We start from the raw sequence: 19068 nt of genomic DNA on the forward strand, positions 1-19068 counted from the left end.
TGCCCAGGGTGCTCACTGTTTCCACTTCTTCAATCAATTCTTCCTTGTTGGTGAGAATCAAATTCAAGATAGCAGATCCCCTTGTTTCCTTCTTCACTTTCTGAAAAAGGAAGTTGTCAGCAAGACAAGTCAGGAACCTATTTGACTTTTCATTTTTAGCAGAGTTGGACTTCCAACAGATGTCCAGGTAATTGAAATCTCCCATGATCACGGTATCCCTTCTCTTGGAGAGCTTTGCAATCTGCTGTAGGAGTATCTCATCCAAGACCTCTGCCTGACTTGGTGGTGTATAGCAGACCCCCACAATAATATCACTGTTATTTCTTACTCCTTTTATTTTTACCCAGAGACTCTCAACTGAGCTGCCATGCTCAGATTCACATATTTCCTCACAAGTATATACCTCCTTCACATATACTGCTGTCAAGGGTCTGCATCTTCAAATCGTTCCTGTGATGAGGCTTGTAATATGGAAAGCACTTAACACCTTTATCTGTGACTCATCTACAGATGTAAGTCCTCAAATTATTTTCATCATAGAAATGACTTTTGGGTGCATTTTGGAAAATTACAGAAAAGTCAGAAGCAAACCTAAGAGGCTGCAAACCATAGGAAGAAGCATCAGAAGAGTTAGGCTGAATCACAGTGCATCAAATGTCCACTTATAAATACTAGTTTGTTAAATCCAGTTTCCAAAAATGATATACTTTATCATAAAATCTATAGTATAAAGACTGAAGCAAGATTCCTGTTGTGCTTAGATGAAAAGTTCTCCTACAAGGTTAATAAAACATTAAAGTAAGAAGTTGAAGAAGATGTTCACAGTCTGGCAATCAGGAAAATAATGACATGGTTAGCCAGTCTTCCTTTGAGGTATCAAATACTATTGGAATTTGACAGTAATAATTCTAGTCGACATTATCCAAAGCTCTTTGAAGGCTATGAGAACCTGATACACTATATTGACTTGTGGATTGATTTTAATGTTGGGAGAAGAAGAAGAAGAAGATATTGGATTTATATCCCGCCCTCCACTCCGAAGAGTCTCAGAGCGGCTCACAATCTCCTTTACCTTCCTCCCCCACAACAGACACCCTGTGAGGTGGGTGGGGCTGGAGAGGGCTACCACAGCAGCTGCCCTTTCAAGGACAACCTCTGCCAGAGCTATGGCTGACCCAAGGCCATCTCAGCAGGTGCAAGTAGAGGAGTGGGGAATCAAACCCGGTTCTCCCACATAAGAGTCCGCACACTTAACCACTACACCAAACTGGCTCTGTAATGAAACTGAAGGCGTTTCATTACAAACAAAATGGAGGTATGGCTATAGAGCTGCACCCAGCTTTTAAATCAATGGGGAAACAGTTGTATGCATACATATAAAACAAAAAATATGCTTGAGGACTCCAAACACAAACCATCTTGTCCAGCAGGACCCATTTTGTATGGCAATTTGTTGGTATATGAAAAGACAAAGACTCTTGTTGGCAGCCTAAAGCCAATATTTTTAAAGGGAAAGGAACTGTAGATTATACCACCATGTATAGGATGTATTATCAGTTTGCTGCACATATCACCCGTTGTTTTCTACTGATACAATACCATTTTTTCTTCATTATATATCCACACTCTGTATTATGCCTAATATCTATGGTCAGTCAGATTTTGGTAATCCTAGTCCTAGTAGATTGCTTATTGTACATCTCCTCATATTGGTTGTATTGACTTACACTTACACTATGCTTATTAGATGCCTATGTATATAAACTGTTATTGATTCACAGTGATGGGGGGGGCACTCACTCAGAGCTTCTTTCTAGAGACCATTGTATTTTCCCTCACAATAAGCCTTATTCCTAGTTGGGAGAAAAATCTCCCTACTCATACACCTGATCTTGGAAAGAAGGAAGGCTGACCTACACACCAAAGTTCTGAATCAGAAAGGGTTTACCAGTATATCTCCAGCTGGTGTCAAATTACATACAAATAGTGATTGCTGGGCAGTAGTGTGGTATACAGAACATACTACTCACAGGGTGAGATCAGACATGCAGTTTGATCTATTTTCATTGCTCTTCCTTTCTGGATTTAAAGTGCATGATCAGCCAGCAGCAGCTGTCTGTCATGCCCAAGTTGTCTGCATCCTATCCCACCCCCCACCCCCACCCTGCTTTTGCTGTAGGTTTCTTCGATACTTGTGAAAGTCTGGGCTTTTTGAGCTAAGCTGGTTTCACACTGGCTCATGGGGTGGGAAAAGGGATGAGTTTTTTTAGAGAGGGAGGGGGCAGTCTGAGGGTGATGCCTGTGACTCCGGCTTTGCTTCAAGCTTTTAAATAAAAATGCCAGCAGCACACAGGACAGAGGATGAGGCTTCTCTGTTCTCTCCCCTCAGCTTTGAAATGTTGAATTTTTCAAATGCACAGTTTAAAAAACACTTTCCTCACACCAGACTACATATCCCAGCAGTGTCCTCCAGCAATTCCATTGGACACCACTTGTCACCATTCTGCCAGGAGTTTGAAGCACTGCTCCCCATAAGTGCTTATGCACGAGCTCAAAAGACAAATGGTTTTTTTAAAAGCCCACCACCCCACTCCATGGCTGCCATATCTGATCAATCAGCCATGGGGTGAGAGTGTGGTGAGGTGAGGCAGGTGAAAAGAGGATGACCAAAACGTTCAGTTACAAAGAAAACTGGATCAAATCAGGAGCACTGTCGAGCCTCGGAAAGTCCAACATCTGACCACACCCTCTGTTGCACTCAGAACCTCAGTACTGGTACCTTTTTGAGAAAAGTAGAGGAAATCAGTTTAATAAACACTACCATTCATTGCTAGAAGGAAAGGTTATCATCTCCCCTCTTTTTTGCTCCCTCTTGTTGAATAATAAACCAGAGCCAATATGAAATACAAATAAACTCAGAAGCTAAAATTTGTTGCCATTGATATTAGTTTATTAATCCGTTCAGTTGGTATACCAAAAGTGTCACTGGACAGTAAACCAAGACAGGAAAGTCTTCTTTTGTATTTAATTGTTTTAAAAACTGGAGAAGGAAATTGTCTTAAAAGGTAAGACCACTGGTCAGTTCCACCAAAGAGTGTATATTCCTACCAGCATTGGTTCTCCAGGATCTTAAGCAAGTGTGGAGCTTCTTGCACCTTTGGCCAATCCAACTACTCTCCGCTGTTCTGGCTGAAATTGAGTAGACTCCATTACAGGCCTCAAATGGGAAGGAAAGTTGGTTCCAGCAACTCTTCCCTTTTCTTTCTCACGACTGGCTCACCTTAGCAGGCTCTGTGTAGGTGTGTGTGTGCATGCACACACACATGTGTGCAGTCCTTACTTCCTCTTCCCTAGCCTGAGTTGAGCTTCCACTTTTGTATGATCCCTTGCACTCACTTTCCTGGGTCTAGGTCTAATCCATCTGTGTTATCACCCCCTCCCCCAGCAGTGATAAAAAGAAGGAAGTCAAATGCTACATTTCCTTGGGCTATCCTACCTTCTGTCCCCTCTGAGGAGAGTCACCTCCTCCATTTTCCCCTCTGTGGGAGTCTAGGGTTTCTATGCAGAGGCAGGCAATGGCAAACCATGCCTGAAGTCTCTTATCTTGAAAAAAACACTGCCACAGAACAGCCCCTAAGCTAGAAGTGGACCATAACAACTTTAAAAGATGGAACACTGGAATTGAATGGATTTGTGCATAAAGGGCAAGACTTAAGGGGGGGCTCTCCAATCATATCAAAGCCCTCCTGCATATGGTTGCCACCTACCTCACCTCTGTCATTTTTGGGGGGAGGAGTAGGGTTGGGAAGATATCATTAGTGCATTGAACAGTATGGGGGAGGCAGTCCTTCAGGTAGATAAGATTGCGGTGAGCTGTAGTTGTTCCATGCCTGGATAATCTAGACTAGAAAAGAGCAAGAGTCCAGGAGCACCTTGAAGACTAACAAAATTTGTGGCAGGGCAGAGTATGAGCTTTTGTGAGTTACTGCTGAAGTGAGCAGTGACTCGTGAAAGCTCATCCCCTGCCACAAATTTTGTTAGTCTTTAAGGTGCTCCTGGACTCTTGCTTTTCTCTACTGTTGCAGACAAGGTAACATTATGGCTGCTCATCTAATTTGAGACTAAATATTCTCTTTATTGTCAGGTAGACATTTGGCAGTGAAAATTGTTGGAACAGAATTACAAGCTGAAAGAAAATGTGTTGTGCTGTACAATATATTTCTACTATATAAAGTAGAAAGTAATAAAGATCAAGGCAGAACAAGCATAGAAAGGATGCTCATTTATATGAAGATAATTGCAGTGACTAAGTGATTTGTCACCAAGTGAGTTCTGGTGCGTTACATTGCATCTGTATTTCTTGACTAGGCCTGACTGATGCATTTTTAGGAATGGTATGACTTTTTAATATATATTTATATAATGGAGATTAATTTTCTGGAGGAAACATTATTTTTTTAGGGATGAGATAGACTAGAGCTGCCATCCCCAGGTGGGGCCTGGATATCTCCCAAAATTATAACTGATCTTCAGTTAAAGAACAGTTCTCCTGGAGAAAATGGCAGTTGTGGAGCGTGGATTCTATGCCACTATAACCCACTGAGGTCCCACCACTCCCCAAACCTTACCTTATCAAGGTTCCATCACCAGATTTCTAGATTTTCCACAGAGTTGGCAATCCTACCATGGGCTCCTCTTTTGCTTAACCGTGGCCCAAAGAGACCCTTTAAGCACACACAGACTTATGCAAGCGTAGCAGAGCGTTCTCTTTTTCTTTTCATTGTTGGTTTGATAGTAACTTTTTGTTCAGTGATGGGTGCTGTCTTTGAAAGCTTTAACCCAGTTTCGGGGATCAGCATGTCAAGGGAGTGGAGGATAATTTCAGATTAGGATCTTAACGATTTCTACCACTTACCTCACGGTCTCTTGCATCCATATCTTGTGAATTTCCCATATATTGCCATTTGTGCTTGTTCCTATAGAACAGGTTGAAACATACTTTGCCAACAGCGAATGTGTTTAAGAACTTTCAGAACCAATAAAGTACCTAAATGAGATACTATTTTAACTGATAAAAGTACAAGGCTTTAACCTTATATTTTCTGTTACAGAATTTTGACACAACATGGTAAACTATTACTATTGTAAGCGTGACTGAATCTTATGGCATTGTCTATAAAAGTGTTCCATACTTTTTAATTGTTTTGTATTGCAGTGCTTTAGAAGGTGTCTGTCCCAGCATTCCTTATGAATCTAAACTATTTCCCCCCAGAAGCTTTGTATGTCTGTGAGATTTGATGCCAATTTCACATCTTCAATTTCTTATTGCAGGTAATGTGCCTTCAGGATTTTTTTGGCGATGATGACATATTTATTGCATGTGGACCTGAGAAGTTTCGTTACCAGGATGACTTCTTGCTAGATGAAAGTGGTAAGAAAATTGTATTTTTCCCATTGGCATAAATTAGGAATTTTTTCTATAAGGCTTGGATTTCCTGTGTGTATGTGCGTATGAGAACTGGAACCAGAAGACTGAAATCAAGCTTCTAGCTGCTAACCTAAAACCTGGTTCAAAATCCCTCTCCATGTTTCTTTCAAAATCCTTGCAAATACTACTGCCTATTGATTAGTGGAAAATTGAAGGATTGTGAAGTGTTGCTCATTATTCTGAAAATAGCAAGGTTGTTGGGGTTTTGCTAAATAGATGTAGCTTTTAAAAAGTCTTCTAAGCTTTTATTCTACACAATTGTGTCTGTGTGAAATTCTGTTAACTTGCTTGCAGTTTATGGCAATCCTATGAATTAATATCCTCCCAAACATCCCGTAATTAACAGCCTTGCTCAGGTTTGAAGTCTGTGGCTTTTGGTACAGAGTCAGTCCATCTCATGTTTGCTCTTCCTCTATTTCTGCTGCATTCAAGTTCTTCTTAGCATTATTGTCCATGTGATTACATCCATACATATCATGTGCAGAATTATAGAACTATTGCAGAACAAACATAACTATTAAAGAAGAAAGAACAGAAGATGATTATTAAAATGAAAAGAAACAGAGATTGTAATCTCTGAAAACTGACCTCATCTTAATTTGCCAGCACATCTTGAAGTCTGGTTCCCTGTACCAGTATTTGTACTTTACTGTCTGCTTGGCAATGGACATAGATCAGATTTTCAGGGCTCAGATGCCTCTTGAACAGTATACACTATTAAAGTAAAAAGTGTTATGTTTTCCATTGTCAGGTTTCTGTAACCTTGATTATTATTCCCAAATGGTAAAAAGAGAAGAGGGGAAATCACTCATAATTCCCCATCTGTTATGATTATAGAACATTGGCTAATGTGTTAAGCAGCTTTTTGGCTGTACTCTGGAGAGCAGACACTGCTAGTTGACTTGTTCTTCCCACATGTTAGAAAAAGTCAGTCTTGTGGTAGAGAAATAGAGCTAATTTCTGGGGAATCTCTCAAATTATGCCTGTTTTTAAGATGTGGCACAAAGACTTGGTCTTTGAGAATCCTTTAATATCAGAAACTGTTGTCTATATCTGAGGAAGTGAATTGAGGTATCAGTAGATAACATGCTTGGTTCCATAGATGGTGCTTTTGGTGTTTTTAAAAATGTGCTTACCTAGCAGAGGACCTATAATTCAGATTGGGGCTACAGATCAAGAAAAGATTTAAAGATTCTTCTCCTGCCATTTTCCTCATCTAAACCAGAGACAACCCCTTCCCACACCATTCTTAAATATGTCCATCTCCCTGAAACTCATGTTAAACAAGCAATACTTTTTCAAAAATATACCAAAGCGTAAAATATATACCTAACTTGTTTTTATCTTCAGCCAGTAAGATGCTCTTGTTCTTGTAGTTGAATGGTGCGTTAGTGTAACAAATCATGTGCAACTTGTATAATGATAATTACTTGCTTCAAATTCCGCGTGAGGACATTTGTGGACTAGGAGACAGGTGAAACAACAGTTATTTTCATCCCACAAGATTAGTAAAGTAACCGTTGAAATATTTCCTGTAGTTGGTTCAAAATATCTCAGTCTGGAAACGTGTCTTAATAATTTAGATTCCTTCAGTGAAGGCATATTCACATAGCACAAGATTTTGCTAATTCAGTGCAAGATACCTGCTAGTATGTCCTGAGAATTAAGCAGAATTACATGACTAAAGGCTCCTGTCAGCTTGAAGTACAATTCCTGCTGTGTTGCTGCACAGTTTATTTACTCTGGCTTAACCTACTTCCAGTCAGCCTAAATGACCAGGTGGTTAATTCTGTTGTATGTCTACCTTCATTTTCTGGGAACCAGCAGTAACGGCTGCCCAGTAAGTCTTTGTACATTATTGTTCCATGATTTTTTTCCAGTCCAAAGGCAGTTCCAGAATAGCACTTTACAAAGAAAATGGAAATACACGTTTATTATTAAATGCAAAAGCTACAGGTCAGAATCCTGCCTGTACAGAACATTTCCTGATAACCTGATGTTCCCTGATGGAAGAAAGATGAAAAATAAACTGTAATAAATTAGTATTCAGACTTGTATAAAATAATTCAAACAAGTCCACTATGATGATTATTGGTTATAAGATATAGAATGTGAGAACACATATAGGTGAGTAGCCATCTCTGCTTTCATATAGATAAACATGGAAATGCAAATTATCAACTAGAACTCTATAAGTTAGAGTCCAGTGGCATCTTCAATAAAGTTTTGTTCAAGGGATAAGCCTTTGTGTGCATGTGTGCACATACGTTGAATAAAACTTGGCTGGTCTTAAAGGTGCAACTGAACTCTAACATTTTCAGACCAACGAGGCTACCCACCTAGATAGAATTCTGTAAGTTATTATAAACCAGCAAACATATATCTGAAGGATAACATTTTATACTGTACAGAACACAGATATTACTAACTAGAGTATGAGTCCTATCATGTCAAATTTGTATCATGTACAAGGGTTGCTTATTTGTTTCTGGGTCATGTTTGTTTCTGGGTCATGTTCTTACCTACATATCTTGCAACCTGCATACTTGAAGGCCCATCGCTCCCTGCATGAGCATATGCACCAGTTTAAAGCTCTTCCTTCAGTGTCTCATCCTTGAAGTATCATTGGATCTGCTACTGCTTGAGCACATTTCTTCTCAGCTATGGCACCTGTCCTTTGGAACAGCCTCCCAGAGGATGTCAGGAGAATTGCCACTTTGGGACAGACCTGGAAGCATTGTAAAGCCTTCATGTTGAAAGAGGCTTTTGAAGGCAACTAAACTGAAGCAATGCTCATGTGGTAGAGTTGGATTGGTGCCATTTTTCATACTTCCCCTTGTGCCATGGCTCAGAAGACCCTTTCCTGGGTTGCTCTCCACCAGTCTCAGAAGGTGGGGGTACCCAAAGCAGGGACTTTGAAGATGACCACATAAAGGATTAGGTGTGAATCCCAAATCATATGGAGTTTTGGATTAGCAGCTTCCTCTTTTTAATACCTACAACAGGAGCTTTGCACATATAATTTTAACCTTCTAGCCATACGAGGGTTGTGATTGTCTGAAATGGTTGCCCTGCATGACTTAAACAACTTGTGTGAGCAGATAATCACAGAAACTGAACATATGAACATATGAAGCTGCCTTCTACTGAATCAGACCCTCAGTCCATCAAAGTCAGTATTGTCTACTCGGACTGGCAGTGGCTCTCCAGGGTCTCCAGCTGAGGTTTTTCACACCTACTTAACCTGGATCCTTCTTAGTTGGAGATGCCGGGAATTGAACCTGGGACCTTCTGCTTGCCAAGCAGATGCTCTACCACTGAGCCACCATCCCTCCCCTGATGGGATACCCCCCTTTTGTTCCATCAGAGTAGAATGTATTTATTAAAAATTGTGCATTAATTTTTTTTTTAGAACCTTACAGTTCAGATCAATCTGTTCTGGACTTTTTCCACAAAGAAAAGCAAAATGCCCTTTGAACATAAATGATTATTGTATATACTGTCCAAGGCTTTTCTTGAGCAGGAACACACAGGAACGCAGTTCTGGCTGGCTTGGTGTCAGGGGATGTGACCTAATATGCAAATGAGTTCCTGCTGGGCTTTTTCTATTGTCTTTGTACAATACAGTTCTTTCTGCTTATATGGAACTACTGCTGAATTTTCCTGTGGAACCTGAAATAACCTTGTGATATGTGACCATAAGAACATAAGAGAAGCCATGTTGGATCAAGCCAATGGCCCATCCAGTCCAACATTCTGTGTCACACAGTGGCCAAAAAAACAGATGACATCAGGAAGCCCATCAATGGGGCCAGGACACTAGAAGCCCTCTCACACAAGAATACAGAGCATCACTGCCCCAGACAGAGAGTTCCAACAATGCGCTGTGGCTAATAGCCACTGATGGACCTCTGCTCCGTATGTTTATCCAATCCCTTCTTGAAGCTGTCTATGCTGGCAGTCATCACCACCTCATGTGTATTCATCATATATAACTGTTACTGTATATAACTACCTGTAACTATGAGCTGAATTGGATATGTGTCTAGTTGGACTGAGTGTGACTAGCTGAAATCTGGAACTCTTATCTCAACATGTTTAATTTTCATGAGCAGGGGGTTCCATTTTACTGATAGAAATCACCTCAGGCATGTATTAGTCACAGCAGGACATTTTCAACACAATTCCAGGATCTCTTACTTGTCCACAGTTTTATCATCCAGTAGGAATGAGATATGCGAAAACTACTTTAGAAAATAGCTTGATATTCAATCTCTAAAGCGAAGTAGATTTTAGACTAACTGGTTCATGATGGGTGAGAGCCCAATGTATTCCATTCTCCTAAGAAAAGGGCTGCCATTCCCTAGGTGGTAACTGGAGATCTCCTGGAATAACAATGGTCTCCAGGTGATAGAGTACTTTACTCAAGGTTGGAACTGGTTTTTTATTATGATTGTAATTTTATTGTGATTTTATTGCTATTTATGTTGTACTCCGCTCTGAGCCCCCAAATGGAGGAATGGGTGGAATATAAATAAACTAATAATAATAATAAACTAAACTAATAATAGAGATCTCTTCACCTGGAGAAAATGGCTACTTTGGAAGGTGGACTCTGTGGCATTAAACCTCATTGAAGTTTCCCCTCTCCCCAAATGCTGTCCTTGTCAGACCCCAACTTCAAAATCTCCAGATATTTTTCAACCTGGAGCTGAAAGCCCCACCTTAGAGGAAGTACAAAAGTAACTGATGAATCCTGCTGCTTTATATAATTATCTCACAGTCTAGCTTTTTATTCTTTCCTCGTTGATATGGTTTAAAATCCATTTTCAATAGTTTATTGTTTCAGTGATAACTTCAGAGGTTTTTTTTTTGAAGGCATGTGTTTGAATTTAAATCTGCTGTAATTCATTTTTAATATGCTGTTCATTGTATTTGTAATCTTGGCCTAATTATTCATAAGTGGTTTTATTGTGTTCCCTGTAGCTAGAAACTTTCAGATGTCTTTGGAGGAAACCAAAGTCTGGGCAACTTGCATCTGAGGATGTGTTTTTGCAATTATATTAAGTGACCTTCCATTTCGTACTGATGTTGAATTTTTCTAATGTATTTTGTAGATAAACGGGCCACTTTCAGTTTACTGCTGAGGTTGAAATATGGCCACATGGAGCTTTGCACTTAATGAATGAAAGTTTTCTCACAAGAGGATGTTCCTCTTTTGTATAAGTTTGTCATGCACAGTTAGATATACATTCTGTGGATTGAAAGTTCTGGATAAGCATATATTATTCTTCCTGCAAACGTCATCACATTTTTTTTCCTATAACAGCAATATCTTTTCCCAAAGAGAATCCAATTATTCAAAATCCATGATTCATTAGCTCTCAGAAAGTGTCTAACTTTCCTGAAGGCATTTGAGGATAATATATTCATCCTTAATATTCATTAACTTTGTTTTTTTTAAAAAAAAATCTTATAAAAACAAATCAAAATGCATTAGCTGGGAAGAGTGAACGAAAAAAACTCACTGGGAAAAAAATTAAATAGTCTGAAATAGTTAAATAACCTGAAATCAATTTATGAACATTTCATAAGGCCTCACAGGGCTTTATGTGAGCTAATTGGATAGAGAGGGGAGGAAAGAATAAAATTCAGAAACAAGGCTATAGAACTTTGTCAGATATAAGAACTGATGTTCCCTGGCCCTTAAATGCATTGTGCCCTACCAATTCATATTGTAGCTCTGCTTTGTTTTGTATACACACTAATGTATAATAGAGACCTAGCCTGGCTTGTATATGCAACAGAAATGAAGTGGTATTACTCTGAGATGGTACTGGAATGTACCACTTGAGCTTTCTCCTTCTGCTCTAATTTATATTTCTAGGGAGCATCTTTTACATTGGAAGAGTATTTAAAAATGTAATTCCCCACTTGGAATGCTAATTATAAAATGTATTCTACCACCTTGGAATTTTACTACTTCAGTCTGCTGCATGTGAATGTCAGGTCCTATGTAGGGTCTGGAGTGATGCCAGATTTTGAGGGGTAGTGCTTGGGCAGGTGGCATTTCAGGGAATGTGATGTCACTAGGGTTGCCAACTGGTGGTAACTGAAGATCTCCTGGGATTACAGTGGCTCTCCAGATGACAAAGATCAGTCCACATTGAGAAAATGGCCGCTTTGGAAGGGAGACTCTATGGCATTCTGCCCCACTGAAGTACCTTCCTTTCCCAAACCCCACCCTCCTCAGACTCCACCCCCAAATCTCCAGGTATTTCCCAACCAACAGCTGGCAACCCTTGAAACTCTAGGAATTTCCTCTATGGTAAAGACAGAAAATGCAATAGAGTGGAGAATGTGGTGTAATTTCTGGCTGATACTTTAAAAATCCCTCCAATTTCAGTGATCTGTATCATAGAGATTGAGGAAATGCCTAAATTGTCACTGCTAATGCTACCCCCCCTTGTTCTCTCACTCGTCAAATCATTGAGCGCATAGTATTGTCCTCTGTTAGTGGGCAAATGGCAAGGCTGCTAACTATCAGAGCTAGATCCAGGCAGGTAGCCATGTTGATCTGAAGCAGTAGAACAAAGTTTGAGTCCAGTGGCACCTTTAAGACCAACCAACTTTTATTCAAGGTATGAGCTTTCATGTGCTTGCACACTTTCATTATAGTTGAGGAAGTGTGCATGCACATAAAAATTAATTCCTTGGATAAAACTTTGTTGTTCTTAAGGGTGCCATTAGACTCAAACTTTATTCATCTGTCAGAGATATAACTGTACATGCTGAAAATATGCCCTTTTACAAAAGAGGATATATTATACCTCATTATACCTCAATTGAATTCATTTGCATGTTAGGACACCCCCTGATGTCACCATTGTTTCACACAGGGCTTTTTTTGCTAAAAAAAAAAAAAGCCTAGCATGAGCTGGTTTGCATATTAGGCCACTCCCTCTGGGACCAAGCCAGCCGGAACTGCGTTCCAGCCAAAAAAACCCCCAGCCCTGATTATACCATAAGGCCACTGGCAGTGCTGAAAATTCTGGGCTTGGAGTTAGCCCATGCTCCCTGTGATGCATCTGTTCCTTCCTGAGCAGCTCTACTACTTTCTCCCATATGAGCTTAGATAAAACCTCAATGTGAATTGGAATTGAATGCTTCCCTTATTATTAGCTGCTTTTTCACATTTGAGCAGGAGAGTCTGTAGATATTGTGCAGGGGGGGGGGGGGGGGGGAGAATGTGCAAAGGAGAATTGTGTCCAATTCTGCAATAAAAAGCAAGACCCAAATATGACTGGAAGCCATTATTATAATGGTTAAAGGGCATCCAATAGCTTTGCTAAGTGGACATTGCTTAGTGTAGGGAAGTGAGAGAAACTTCTATTTAATACATTTACCAACTGATAACTATAGCTGAAGCTGCTGCTAGAGTTACTGAAGCAGAATGTGCAGCCAACAGCAGCATACTAAATTATTTTATCATTCTTGACTCCCAGACTGTGAAAGGTATTGTCTTGTGTTTCTGCGGGTTAATTTGAACAGCAGCACAGCAGGTAGTAGGCCAGGGGCTGACCTCTATGATGCAACATCAGGTTGGGCTCAAAGGTGCCTTTCTATTAAGTCTTCCCATGACATAGAAAGACAAAGCAGAAGAGAGCCATTGGACCCATCCCATCCCATAGTGGTCCTTCTGTGTTTGAATTATCACAACACCACTTTCATTGTACATCTATGTAATTCCTTTCCTATACTGATATGTGACTGAAAAGTATTAGCCTAACTGGATTTTCTTTTGCTTCCGGCGAAAGGCCAGGATCATAGAATCCTTGTCAGATCAATAAAATTCTGGCTGGGTGGAATCCCTAAATGAGTCATGATTAAAATCTATGGAGATCTTAATATTACATAGTAATGGAATAAACACAATGTCTATTCTGCTCAGCTTCAGGGGGCTATTCAACCATAGTGGCTGGTCTTCTATTATCCCTATCATATGATTAATATATGTGATGGCCTGTAGCTACCTTCCCATACCAAGATAAAATCTGCATTGCAAACAGAAGAGAAAACACTAGATGTAGTATTAAAATGAAAAGGCAAAAAGGCTTTTTTGTTCTGTGTTAAGTGATAAAACTGCCCACTAGTAATATGGGTTTCTGTTGTCCCTGGTTCCAAGCTCTCAACAAACTCAGAAAAAGCCTGTTCAGCCTGTTGCCTGATTGATGCAACTGCAGGCTTTTCCTCTGTGTCAAGGATGTTCTTCCTGAAGGCTGTGAAAATCACATGGACTTGATGCCCAATGAGGTCAGAGACGGTGTGTACTGCTTGCAATCCAGCTGTCCACCCCTACCTGAAGTGATAGCACCTTCAAAGCCTGTTGCAACACCACAGGAGATTCCAGGTTGTTCTCTTTTTGAAAAGCAACTTGAACAGCCAGATCTGAACCACTGTATGCAGTAGCTCAGCTGCCTAGCACATGACTCAGCATACCCTTTCCATTCTCCATTGACAAGAGTCCAGTTAGGAAAAAACTGTGAACAACTCAATCTGCTAGCCCTGACTAAATTGCCAGAATTTGTTGCAAGGCATTTGGCCTTACAAAATCTGAATTGGTCTTCATTATTTTGTTTGTTTTAAAACATGGTCAAAGCTCACATCTGCCCAGAGAAATATAACTCCTGAGCCCACAATCTCTACCAGCTAGCCACAGCTACCACACTAACTCCTAATCTTTCTGCTGTTCATTTCTCAGTTTTTGTGGTGTATGCTAAAAATATGCCCTAGGTAGTTGGTAGAAAATACTCAAATCTAGGTGCTTGATTTTCATAATTAGCAGGTGGTTTTCAATATGTATAGCAGTCCTACTCTGTTGGCATTTATGATTTTAAGTGCCTTTGTGTCTAGCAACAATTTAAGGAGCTTCTCACATAGGATAACTGTGTGCTAATTCTGTGTGTGGATATGCTGTGACTATTCTAAGACTAATTGTTGGTGTTGCCATGGTACTAAGAGGATGTATATGATAGGTCATAGAGTGATGATTAGAATTTGATGTTCCTCTAAGCAATGTTGCACTTCTGTGGAATTACCTGCAGCATGAAAGTGAGCTACAGGTTTTTAAAACCAGCATGGGGGTAGTGGTTGTTCAGCCTGGTCAGGAATATATATTTTAGGGCCTTTAAGGGAGTTAAATCATTGAGTGGATAGAAAGTAAATCAATTAAATTTTTCTGGGTTTGTGCCTGTTTGAGGCTAACACAAAAACTTATTTTCTTTTTTAAAAAACCTCTTAACTTTGCTGTCAGGATAGAGAAGCTGAATTGCAAGGATTCCAGGGGGCCATGCATACTTTTGGGGGGTGGATGAAGGAGAAAGGAGCTGATTCATTCTCCAGTCAAACAGCTAAGCTACCTCCCCTGCTGCCATCTTAGAAAAGGGACAATTATTACATTGCAGCTGCCTTGTGGGGTGCATAAAAAATATTTGCTCGTGGCAACAGCCACAAAAGGCAACTGTAATATTAATGTTGGCATTCAGGATTACTTGAAGAAATCAGCTAACAGCTAATATATACCTCACCTTTCTGAATCAATACTCTATATTTTCAGCCTTTGAGTCAGTAAATTAGCAGTTCCGCATGTTCAGGCTGCACAGTGCTCTCTGTAAAAGGAGTTACTTAAAAATGCCTCTTTCCCTTTTAATTCAAGGTTCCCAAGATTGTTATCTTGTTATGTATACTCTGATCTCTCCTGACTTTCCAAGCCCATTAAATCAGGTACCCACTGAGATGCAAGTTGATCTATCCAGTATCTATCTGGTATGTGACAAAACTGCACCTGTGAAACCTTTGGATGCATAGTGTAAAAGCCACCCATCATTAGGCACTTATTTTTGTGGAGTATTCATGATAAAAGAGAGAGAGAGGTTCAGTAGACAAGGCTTCTGTTTGGGGATTGCAATGACAGAATTGCCAAGGTCCATTCAAGCATAGCACGAGTGCCACTCTGTGGATCCTGGTCTGGTTGCAGTCTAAATCTTCCATCAATGGAATGGAACTTGCCCTTCCGCTGCACCCATAAATGCTGCTCCTGAGGGTAGGGGAGGCTGAAGAATGCTATGGGGGGGGGGTCTACTCTGTAGCGGGAAGGAAGACTTGGCGGAAATTGCCAACTTAGTTTTGATCCAACCCCTTGCCTCTCCTGCTGATCTGAGACAAGAATGTAATATCCAAACCTCTCCCTTTCTTCCTGTTTTGTCTAATTTCAGGCAGCATCAGCATTCTGTCTGCCCCATAATCTGTGCTAATGCTGTATGGGATCAGATCATCACAGATTCTTTCAGATGAGATTAGCAACTCCCTCTCTTCCCTCTACACACCACACATTAATTTGGAATGGGACTTGGTAAACATAGTTATTGTGTCCCACAATCTACAAATACCTTGTTTCTCTCTAAGCCCAAGCTTAGTCTCTCAGAAATATTAACAGTCTGTGCTGCTCCTGATAACATTATCAGGACAACACTACTTTACAAGTCTCCCCAGTTCCACTTAACTGCTGGTGGCATGTGTGACTATTGAGATGATGACAGGACTAGAGGAGAGGAAAGTCTCTCTTCTTGACTCCAGCTACCTCCATGCTGAGAGGAAGCAAGGCCAGAAAGGGGATGCTTTGCTTTTGAACCTATTCAACATTTCCTGCTGCTGCAGCAGCAGTCAGATAAATGGCATTATGGGGGCACGTGAAAGATAGAAGGGGAAAGGGGAAGGAGTTCTTCAGGCTGTTGGATAAGCAATCTGCTCTGGAGACGTCAGCACTACTATGCTCACATTTGTATTACAGGCAATTATTACATTTGATCACATTCTGATGACCTTAGATATCACTGGTAATGCCAGTCCATAGTTTGATAGTACATGAATTTTATTTATTTACTTGTATATAGTCCACCTTTCTTGCTGAGATGCCTGGCAGAGTACACAGAATACATCAATGCAATCAGTAGGATGAGTCCTCTAATAAACTGCAATAGGAATAGGGTTTCAGCAATCTGAAGCAAGGCAAAAATATTAAACACCATATGTTAATGCAGAAAAAAACCAATGAAAGTAGGATAAATACATATAACAAGAAGACAAATACATACTATACACAATGGTATACTTCATTATTCAGTTCCCTTTTTAAAAGTGCTTTCCTAAACCATTTTGTTTTGTTAATAACCATTTTGTTTTGTTAATTTTGTAATAAACCACTTTATTACTTTGTAAAACTTTCCTCCTGAACAACTACCGTATGTTTTACATAGTTTGTGAAATGATCACCTCAGGCAGGACATTCTCAAAGAGGGAGCCACAACAGAATGACTGCTGAATGGGTGTGGTATGCATGCTCCAGCTAGCTCCTGATAATGAGTTGTGGCATTCTGTATCAGGTGTAGTCTTGAATGTTGAGTTAAAGGATGGACTCAGGTATAGTGTATTATAACAGTCTGGTCTTAATATTATCATGACATTGATCTGTTTTGTAGCAGGAGCTCCTTTGCATATTAGGCCACACACCCCTGATGTTGCCAATCCTCCTGGAGCTTACAGAGCTCTTATTACAGGGCCTATTGTAAACTCTTGCAGGATTGGTTACATCAGGGGTGTGTGGTAGGGTTGCCAAGTCCAATTCAAGAAATATCTGGGGACTTTAGGGGTGGAGCCAGGAGACATTGGGGGTGGAGCCATAAGCAAAGTTGTGACAAGCACAATTGAACTCTAAAGGGAGTTCTGGCCATCACATTTAAAGGAACCATGCACCTTTTAATTTAAAGGAACTGTACACCTTTTAATTGCCTTCCCTGCATTAGAAATAATGAAGGATAGGGGCACCTTCTTTTGGGGCTCATAGAATTGAGATAAACAATTTTATTAGTAACATATGGTAGCAAAACTATATCTACAACTTATAAAGACTTAAAGAAAAAGAACTGGACCCCAGTCCCATCTTTTTGAAACCTGGAGAGCATTTTGAGGAGAGTCATCAGATGCTATGCTTACAATTTGGTGCTTCTACATCAAAAAACAGCCCCTCCAGAGCCCCAGATACTCCCAGATCAATTCTCCATTATACCCTATGGGAATCGATCTCCATAGGGAATAATGAAGTGCCCAGCAGACATTTCCCTCTCCCCCCCTCCCCGTTTCTGATGACTCTGAAGTGGGGGATTGGCATCTCTACTCACGAGTTGCTGAACTTTTAACTTCTTCAAAGTAACACAGAGCAACCAAAGGTTCAAGTTTACCTTTTCTGTGCAAATGACCTCTGAAAAGAATGTGCAACCAACAGAGGGTCTGGGCTGCTTTCACAGCCACCGGGAGCAGCCATGTTATTCTGCCTCCTCCTCCTAGCCCCATTCAGCCTTAAAGACACACCATCCCAAGAGGAAGCCTTTCCAAATGGAGTCTGAAGCCCCCGGAGGTGGAAAGGCACATGGTGGCTGTGGGGGTGGGGCTTCCCCCCATCGACCAGCTGACTGGGGGTGGGAAGGAGCCTGGGAAAGTGGGAGAACCCCCACTGGGACCTGGGGATTGGCAAGTCTAGTGTGTGGCTTAATATGCAAAGCAGTTTCTGCTACAAAATGAGTCGTGGATCTAAGTGAGTCAAGGCAGGGAACCATCTTCTGGGCCAAACAAGGTTGGAAGAAAGCTGATTTATTCATTTGCAGAGGCGACTGATGGCTGGCTCAAAAATTTGCTACCACTTTGGAAGTGGTAGCTTTTTGAGCTGGGTGAGGCAGCCTGGAGGATGGGCTGAGGACAGGATAGGGACAGCTGGCAGATGTTGCCATCTGCAGGGATTTTTTGGACCGACTTCAGAGGAGTCAGCCCAAAGTGCCGGTCTGTAATCAGCCATTGTTTTCCTATTGAGAAAGATTGGATCATGAGGGCATACAGTGAAAAAAGGAGGGGGACCCAGTTACATCCAGAAGAGCCCTAGCATAACAGCCCACAAAACTCTCTCTCTCAAGGATGTGTTTTGTTTAATGTTTCTGTAAGGTTTTTAATGCTATAAGCCGCCCAGAGCCCACTTGCGGGATAGGGTGGGGTATAAATTGAAAAATTAAATTGAATTAAATTAAGACAGAAAGTTCATGCCTTGAATAAAACTTCATTGGTCTTAAAAGTGCTTTCCTTGTATCTGTCCTGTGTGATTGAAGGAACTGGGCAAGGGGAGGGAGAGGAGCTTCAACCAATGGAGGGCAGAGGGGCTTGGCTCAGTAGCTCTACTGTGCAACTAAGAGAGCCTACCAAATCAAGCTCTCTTCTCTGTAGCGCCTGTGAAATTGAGAGAGCCTGGCAAAGCATGCTGTGATGCAGAAGCAAGCAAGAGAGAAGGAGAAGGAAGCAGATGGCAGCAAGGTGCTTGCGAGCCAGATCTGGCCTGCAGGCCACAAGTTTAACACCCTTGGTCTAAACAAAGAAATACAGAGCTGGTCATCAGCGTGTAGATAGCTTCCAACTCCAAACTCTGCATATTCTATCCCATTGGCTTTACATAAAGGATGGGCTAACTGTTCCAAGTGAAA

General features: G+C 40.8%; 1 protein-coding gene across 4 annotated transcripts in view; it reads left to right on the forward strand.

Moving 5' to 3' along the window:
• Positions 1-19068, forward strand: part of DCLK1 (doublecortin like kinase 1) — a 347460-nt gene that overhangs the window by 180750 nt on the left and 147642 nt on the right. For all 4 annotated transcript variants that reach the window (XM_060234697.1, XM_060234695.1, XM_060234698.1 and 1 more), the window contains exon 4: positions 5332-5431. In XM_060234697.1, coding sequence (XP_060090680.1) covers positions 5332-5431 — 100 coding nt within the window. The remainder of the gene's footprint in view (positions 1-5331; positions 5432-19068) is intronic.

This window comes from Heteronotia binoei, chromosome 3, assembly GCF_032191835.1.
Source record: "Heteronotia binoei isolate CCM8104 ecotype False Entrance Well chromosome 3, APGP_CSIRO_Hbin_v1, whole genome shotgun sequence".
NCBI classification, from domain to species: Eukaryota; Metazoa; Chordata; class Lepidosauria; order Squamata; family Gekkonidae; genus Heteronotia; species Heteronotia binoei.